The 9,131-nt window shown below is 34.2% G+C and overlaps 1 protein-coding gene across 1 annotated transcript; it reads right to left on the minus strand.

Annotated features, from left to right (window-relative positions):
• Nucleotides 1–5,874: 5,874 nt before the first annotated feature.
• On the minus strand, nt 5,875–7,609 carry LOC133192458 (uncharacterized). Its single transcript, XM_061328466.1, has 4 exons — nt 7,308–7,609; nt 6,818–7,096; nt 6,543–6,722; nt 5,875–6,365 (listed from the first exon to the last, which is right to left on the minus strand). Exons 3-4 carry the CDS (start codon nt 6,645–6,647, stop codon nt 5,901–5,903), a joined length of 570 nt encoding a protein of 189 aa, XP_061184450.1. The 5' UTR covers nt 6,648–6,722; nt 6,818–7,096; nt 7,308–7,609; the 3' UTR covers nt 5,875–5,900.
• Between the last annotated feature and the right edge of the window lie 1,522 nt (nt 7,610–9,131).

The raw sequence follows: 9,131 nt of genomic DNA on the forward strand, positions 1-9,131 counted from the left end.
ACAGAACTGCAGCATAAATTATATACTCTTTTGAGATACTTATATACTAATGTCTATTTTGTCCATATGGTGTGTCCTTTTATGCTATTTTCAGTTAGACCTTGCAAAAGTTAGCACTGATATTGTCATTTTTTTCTCATGGCTTTTTTTTTTTTTTTTTTTTAAAACCTTAATTTTTTTTTGTGTGTTCACACAGAGAAATATGGATTGTAAATCTTTCAGTCAGATTCTTAATTTACAGAAATTTATGTCATATTATTATGTTCCACATAATTTGAATATAAGGAAATATTAGTCACAGGGATTTTTTTTTCTTATTTAGGCAAATATTGTACAACATAGGTTTGTTATTTTAAAAAACAAACAAACAGGAAATTCAGATGAGTAATGTGCACTTTTTTCACCTTAACTCTGTATATATGCCAGGTTTATTTTCTAAATAAGGTATATCATCTTTAAAAATCATAAAAATATATATATGATGATATTAGGTGATTTGTTTTATTCACCAACAATCAATTTGAAAGTTTAAGTTTTGAAGAAAAAAAATGGAAATTCGGAATGTAAAATTTCAAAATTCCTGAAATTTTACATTAATTGTCCTTCAAAAATTTCATTTCAAGTTTGTTTTCAACATAATTGACTAACTGAATTGAAAATTGATTACTTTTGATTGATTTTATAGCCTCCGTTGCAGATATATGTGCTTCGGGGTAATTTTTTTTTTAAAGTCAGAGAAAATTCGGATTAGCATATCTTTTTTTTCTGAGTCATGAACATACCAATTATTCTCCTTTGTTACTTAGCTATACATCTCTTTTTAAAATGGACTTAAAAAAAATAAATATCCAATTACTTTTAGTGCGGTTTTATAACCGTTTTTGTTGTCAAGGTTAAGAAAAAAGAGTAATTTTGAAGAAGACGGAGGAAATTCAGACTGCCGTAGAGTGCTGTTTGAAGATAAAGTTGATCTGCTACCCTATTATATGTTTCCAAGTAAATGAATTCTGATTATAATTAGTGAGTTTTCTGTTATTTTCTTTAATGGCAATGAGATTTTTTTCACAGCTTTTACATTTTTAAACAAGGGGATATTCAGAGGTTGTTGCCATGGAAACAAACGCATTAGCTTACATCAAATTTGATGATTCCTAAACCACAAACTTGTCCTCTATCTGAAGGTACCTATCTTTTAACTTTCCAAGTACTTTCACGACAGGTTCGAATCACCTTAAAGTAAGGGATATTTAATTTGGGTCTGTCCGTCATCCGTCTGTTTGTCATTCTCTCTTTGTGTAGCACTTTCTTTTCTCTTTAACATATTCCTCATCAATGTCAAAATATCAGTGTTATCAAATCCTTTGTAATTTAAAACTGCGCAACTTAGAATTACTACAAACTTTCCCTGATGTAGTTCTGAATTTGCCAATTTGCCATGAGGGCAGGAAAAATCTCTTTCATCAGAATAAATGTCACCTGTTTTCATGACATTTATTTCATTTTAACGTCACACGAATTGCAGGAGCAAGGAAAAGTGGTTTTCAATGTTAACCTGAATTCCTAAAGAACGAGCCTCTATATGTATCTGAGAATAACGTTTAATACTTGATTTACGATTGCTTGAGTAATAGGAACTCTGTCTGTGCCTAAGAGCTCGAGGTAAGAAACGTCCTTAAACTGGGGACAACGTGCTGTTGAAAACATCGCGAAGTCTGGTCGTTGTAGGTTCAGGTTGAAATCCTAGTGAAATATTTCGCTTAAAAATTCGGTAAACCACGCTAGTAACATTCACAGGAGTTAGTCCACTTTTGTTACAATACTTCACTCTAGACCGATTCTTCTAATTCAAGAAGTATTTTTTTTTTTCAAAAAAAGCTTTGATATCTCTGGCAACAACCTTAAACAGCTATTAAACTTATATACAAACAAATCAGGTTCTAATCTCTCTCTCTCTCTCTCTCTCTCTCTCTCTCTCTCTATATATATATATATAAACCCGTGTGTGTGTTTGTAATTGAAATTAAAAAGATATTCTATGACGAAACGAAAAAAATATAATTTGATAACTTAATAACTTGAGTTCATTAGTATCTTATATAAATAATGTATGGGAGAGCCTGGATTTTTTTAAAAGCTGATTTAGTACAGACAGAGATAAAAGGTGTCTATATTAGCCCTATAAATTGGCATCGGATGAACATAAATACAGATTTTTTAATCACTTCTTGATTTGAAACATGACTGCTGTGATTAATGTTTAAAAATGTCAAATTTTCCATTTTACTGAATTCTTGGTGATCTGGTTGATATTAACATCCTGTTATTCTAGCTGGACTGCAGTTAATCAGATTGTTTTAGCGTTAAAATTTATAGCAGAAATTCAGCATTCAAATGTGAAATCTAGAAAGATCAATAATTCAAGACTAATCAGAACAGATATTTTATTACATTCCAAATTATTTCTGCTCGAATTCAAAGGTTGTGTCCTTTCTTTTCTTCCCAGGATCCTTGTTATATTATTCATCTTGTGTAAGTCATGATGTAAAGTTGTATTTACTGAAAAATAAGAATTGATTTCTTTATCTTTTTTTTTAATTTACATTTATAATAATTGCTGATAAAATTAGATATGCAATATTCTTTTTAACTTGCATCTGCATGAGAATATATTTTGCTTTAATATAGCCATGTTCCCTTTGTCAATTATCACCGTTGTGTAGAATGCACGAGTCAAAAGAGGAAAATATATACTGGTATACCTTAACGCGAAAATTGTTTTTATATCGTGGAAGAATCCTAACCTTTATCTGATTTTCCCCATATATAACTACACCTTGAACTCTGTGTTGATCCTAACAAAATGCTTTTTCGATTTTAAATAATTTTATTGCCTGGAAATGTTAATTGAATACATCACACTTCACGTCAGAAGATTCGGCATACCTATCGATGTTCAGTAAATAAAAAATACATAATATATATATATTATTATATCTTATAGGTGTGACGTATTTTTATTTATTTATTTTTACTAAAACTTTCGTAAAAATGGATAGGTAGCCGAAATCTTTGATCAAGGGAATTTTTGCAATGGCGTCACCGTGGAACAATGTTTTAAACAAATATTTTTGATTTAGAAAAATCAAAAACGGAATAAAGTAGCTATGAAATCTAAGCATTTTAAAATTACAAGAAAATTAACGTAAAATGCAAATTTACGCAAAAGCCTGTGCAATGAATGCCAACGGCTCAGACAGAAAAAAATAATTATGCATTAAAAATCTGTCGGATTTGGTTATTGATTGAATGAACCCTGTGGTACAAATTAAGATTAACCGCAGTCGGATCATCAAACATATAAAGCATATTCAACGTAATAACGAAATTCGATTCATAAGTGATTGTTCTGTATCTACAAACGTCAATATCCTGAATGCATTTACTCCCAAGATTTTCCTGCCCATAGCCAAACTTGGCTCGGTTATGGAATATATCTAAACACGTTGTACTTTAAACACTGATGAAACTGTTTAACTTGAAAGATACCGGTAAATGCCTCTATGAATTATATGATTTAAATTTTTTTTGATGTTTTGCATCTTGTCGACTCCTGTAGAGCCGATGAAAACGATATTAGTTCTTGTACCTACTATCTTTTGCAAAGATTTTTTTTTAAATACAAATATATATTCAACTTCAAATTTAATAGATCTTGTTCAATAAACAAAATGTATTGCTTTTAAAAACAAATTCATATTTCTTGATGTCGTTAGTAAATGAGTGAGGTAGCACAAGATCTGGCATCATCACCTCAACGCTTAATGCAGTATACCGGTAAGTATTATCCAGTGTGTATTGGATTTGTTTGGTTATATTGGAAAATGCTTTAAGTTTGTCTTCTTTGATATTTTTAATGTTGGAAGTTCCAATAAGTAGAACTGTAAGTAGGTTAGTAGCACTAGTGGATCGGAATTGGTATCTTAAGTGCTTTTTGGTGCTGTAACGGATGTAGTTGTAACTTATTCTTGACTTTTTTAAATAAGGAATTCTACCTTGCTTTGCATTTCTAGTGTGTATGACTGTTGGTCATTAATCTTATCTGATATCCTGATATCGGATTGACTTTATCTTATATTTCTTGTAGGTCTGAAGACAGTTTGTCTTGGTTAATGACCAGTTTATTGAGGACTTGTTCAATTCGTACTGTCGCTTCATGTAGGCTACTCTGAGTGATTAGAGAGAATGTTTGTCTGCACATTGGAAAGTTTTCAATAACACTGACAAAACTGGTTTCTGCTCTTGTTAAATCATTACTTTTTCATTGATTTATTATTATTTTTATTATTGTTTTAACTGATGTTTGTGACTTTTCATCATCAACTTCAGCCAGGACTACATCCAAAATTTGTAATAGCTGCGAAAAATGCTTCTCTACAAAGATGCTATAATTGTGACCCTGTACCCGAATAGTTTCTGTTGAAACAGAGTAAGGTTTATATCAACGAATTTGGGGCAGTCTGATCATACATTTCAATAGTTATAGTCGGATTTGGCGCAATGCTATCCATGGACTAGTAGGCACATCCCTCCATACCACTAGGGCTCCACTAATGTGACCAATGTTGTCGAAATAAAAAAATCGCTAAAGTTTTGATCAGTGGAAGGATTCTCTCAGCATTAGTATGAAATGTTATGATTTTGCACCTTCTTCTTAAATATTACTATCAATATCTTCGAACAGACAATTTTAGGCTTTATCTGTTCTCGGCTGCAGTTTTGTGGGTAGGCGTGTTGCTTGGTATTCGTTTAAAGTGCTCTTCATGTCTAAATTAATTGTCAGATCACTAACCCTGATGTTTCTAATTAATTCTAATGAATAAATTAAAAATATACATTTATCAAAGCAACATTCGATCAGGTGCAAATTACGGCACATCCGTATCGCACAGGACACACTAACCCACCCACAAACACACAGTTGCGTTACTATATCCCCTCCAACTCCGTTGCCAGGGGATAATAAGTTCCGATTTGAAAATTTCAGTTATGTAGAATGTATATAATATTGAAAGCAATTTACATTTTACTCCTGATTTACCGGTATTAAAGCACAAAATCGAGTCCATAATTATTTTATAGTAGCATGAATGTTTGTAGTGCTAAAAAGATTAGAAATAAACGAATGTACAGCGTATTTCGTCGGGGTAACAAAACGTCACCTGGTCACAATTTGGTTTTCTGTTTGCTTTTATTTTTGTAGAGTTACATAAAGATTGTCGAAAGTATCTCCTATAACAATTTCGGACAAACTTACTGAAACGGTCACGTACCAGTTTTAAAGGGAACATTTTGTCAGAATTTTCATTTTTATATATGAAACTTCTCCTCTGAATGCTGGACAACTCGCCACCTATTGAGGACAACTCCCCCCCCCCCCCCCCCCCCATGCAGTTAAGACAACTCGCCACCTATTTAGGACAACTCGCCCCCAATTGAGGACAACTCGCCCCCCAGTTAAGACAACTTGCCCCCAGTTTTAAGAAAGCAACACAAGTCAATTATATTTTTTTTATCTATCTATCTATATCTATATATCTATCTATCTATATATATTTTAATTTTAATTTTTTTTTTTAATTTAAAATCTTCCTGATGTCAGTTTCACTTAAAAAATTGTATTCCCCTTTTACAAAATATAACAAACAACCGAAAATAAATTTTCTAAACTTTATTGAAAATAAAGCATATATACATGTAATATAAAAACTAATATTTATTTTCATCACTATATCTTCGTTCAATTCACAGTTATTTTCACACTTTCATCACACATCATTATTTACATTTCAGCACGTTTTTCTTCTTCACTCACTGTCCGTTGTAGATCTGTCCACATTTCTTCAGAAGTTTGCTGGCACTGATGGATCAATCGTTGTAGTTGTCCCAGAGTTGGTTGATGCGGCACTGTAGAAGTCTTGTAGTCTTTCGTTGGTATCTCCGGAGTTTTCCTCGCTGATCATCTTAAGTTGGTTCGGGATGCAGGCGGTTTCCTTGAAGAGAAGAATCACAAGCACATAGAACTGCAGGTTGGACTTCTGGGCTCTCCTGTTGATGCGGTGGTGCCATCCTTCGACGTCGTTGTTTGTCCTCACAGTCATACGGTAGACGGTCCACGATGATGGTGTCCAGATGTCGCCGTTGATCCAGGTCCTCTCTTTGTAGTTGGTCAGCTGTATCAGTCGGTCGCTGGTGACGGTCTCCTTCAGTGTGTTGAACGCGACAGGAATCTGTTCTTCTGGCAGAAATGGCAGGGCAAGCAGCTTCCTAACAAATTTGAATACACCATCCTGCTGGCTGTAGTCCATCTGCAAAAAAAAAAATTAATATTTATATTTATGTACGTTTCCATACACATTGTATATTTCAAACTTAGTATATTTATTTATCAAATATTACAACATTCTTTATCATTCTAAAATTAAAGTTAACTTAAGTACACTCTGAAAATCATTCATTGTAATATAATACATAAATAAGTATACCTGTAATCTAATCTCCTGAACATGACGCCATACTGCTTGTCCCCAGTGAAAAGCACAACCGTGTATCCGGATGCCACGCAACATAGACTTCGCAGCTCTCCACATTCCCTCCTCGAAGTCTGAAACTAACAACTAGGTGACAGGGAGCGATGGCAGCAGCTCCAAAATTCTGGCAAACACCTGAAAGCAAAACAACATTTATATTAAATAAAATATATATTTTTGAAATAAAAATATAATAATTATTTTTTCTTATTTAAGAAGGGTTTTTATACCTGCTTGTAGTCCTTCGTCCTTTTCCTTGGCATGAGGACGTAGATCCCTGGAAGCTGTTTCATGTTGTCTCCGGATCTGGCAAAGAAGTGGATCGATAACAGCTGCACAAAAGGCTTGGAAACAATCTTGAAGGTTCCATCGATGTACCACGTCTTTGCTGAAGCAAGGTGTTGCAGTTGTTGGTCTGATGCGAAGATGAGGTGTCGATGATCTCCAACGATGACGTCTCCTCTGTAGAAATCCGACGAAGTATGGCGTTCCAGGAAGTCCAAGTCAATCTAAAAACAAAAAATGCATTATTCAGAGATTTTAAAAATAATTTTGTAAATTGTACTTATTATTTAAGTACAAATTAATGCTATCATGTGGTATTATTCTTAAATCTTAAAAAATAGCGCAATATTTAGACCTTTTTATAGATTAATTTTTAGAAAAAAATATTAAGTTCACCAAAAAAAATCCTTAATTTTTAAATAAAATTAATCATACCTCGAAGTTCATGTCCTTGGGTTCCTCTGGTCGATCAGCTTGTCTTCGTTTCTTAATTGGCTGCCCTCACGGCATTGTTGAACTTCGGACGAGCGAATTCCGGTTCCCTTGGATCTGCCATCTCCTCCATCACTCTCTCCACGATAGTTGGTGCCGGTACAAACAGGGCGTCTTTCACTGTCTTGATGATCCTCTGTGTCATCTGCACTGCCGTCAGTATCCCGGGTTTGGAGGCGTGGGTGTGTTCTTTACTGTTGGTGATGAAGGTGTCCCCATCTTGATTTACGGTGGCTGAGCATGACGTATTGACGGTCTAGGTCACACTGCAGGTACTTATATTTAAGCCCGTATCAACGGTTTTCAAAGGGGACAACCTCCAAAAAGAGTTGACAAGCAACAATAAATAAATAAATTAAAATAACAACCTGTGCACCACACTGTAAAATCCTATTTGGGGGGGGAGGGGGGGGGCTTCGTCTAAAGTTTTTGGTACATTTTGATTTCTTTTAAATGTTTGATTGTCCGTATTTTGAACCTTCCCGCAACAAAAAGTGCGGGGAGCTTCCAATGCAAATCAAAACTTATATATTCAAATTATAACAAAAGCTTATTTTTTTAAGAAAAAGTGAGCCCCCCACCCCAACATACTACAGGGACATTTTGAACTTTTCTATTTATTGATTAAAATATCCCCAAAATATAAGGAGAAAAATATTCTCTTATGAATACTTCCTTTTATGACTTTTTAAGCATACTTCTTAAAGTTAATTACTTTAAAAGATGGTCCAAAATGGCTATGTATGTTCGCCGGAATCTTCCGATGAAATCAAAGTGAAATCTTTTATGTTACGTGAGGGTGGTCGAGGCCCGGGCCGGGGTTGTGAAAGTACAAGGAGGAAAGCAATAAGCAAAACTCTATCTAAAGAGCAAAAAGGGCAGAGATTGAAGTGCTTATTTTAAAAATACTAGACGTAAAAATATCTACATTACAGGAAAAAAAAAACACTCTCTCTCTCTTCCTCTTTCTGCAAAATTAAATGGGGTTCCAACATCCGAACCCACCCCCCTTTCCTGGATCCGCCAACGGAGTTAAAATTCAACCATTACGACACCTGCACGCTTAGGCCTCTTTTAATTCTGTTGTTAATTTTAAAGGCTACATTACCAGTGTTTACAATTGTGAAAGATACCTACATCAACATTTCATATTCACATCATTTCAAGGTCATGATTTTTTTTTTATCATTACATCCTTATAAGCAGATTTAAATAACGATGAAAATTACAAGATGCATGTAAAAAAAGAAATTAAATTTAATTACATCTTTGTAAAATCACTAAATCTAGAAATTTTCTTTGAATTTCGTGTAGAAACACATGCATATGGTCCATGTATTGCAGTCCTTTTTATGTCACCTGAGTCACTCAGGTGACCTATTGCTATCCGTTTTTGTCCGTCGGCGTGCGTCGTGCGATGTGCGTTAACATTTGAACATTTTTAGCTTCTTCTCTAAAACCGCTCAACCAATTTCAACCAAATTTGGCATATAGCATCTATGGGTGAAGGGGAACAAAATTGTGAATTTCATGGTCCCTGCCCCCCTGGGGCCTGAGGGGAGGGGCTAAAACCACCAAAATTAATGCAATCTTTAAAAATCTTCTTCTTTACTCCTGGGCATCAAGCAGTCAAACTGTTGGCATGATTGTAATAAGCATTGAGCCCTCTACCAAAATTGTGAAATTCATGGCCCCAGGGTCAGGGGTTCTGGTGCTAGGGCGGGGCTATATAGATCATATAGTGAAAGTGCATTATTTCTTTGAAAA

The sequence above is a fragment of the Saccostrea echinata genome, unplaced genomic scaffold, assembly GCF_033153115.1.
Source record: "Saccostrea echinata isolate AGI-Se365-2 ecotype Australia unplaced genomic scaffold, CSIRO_AGI_Sech_v1 ptg000025l, whole genome shotgun sequence".
In the NCBI taxonomy this organism is placed as follows: Eukaryota; Metazoa; Mollusca; class Bivalvia; order Ostreida; family Ostreidae; genus Saccostrea; species Saccostrea echinata.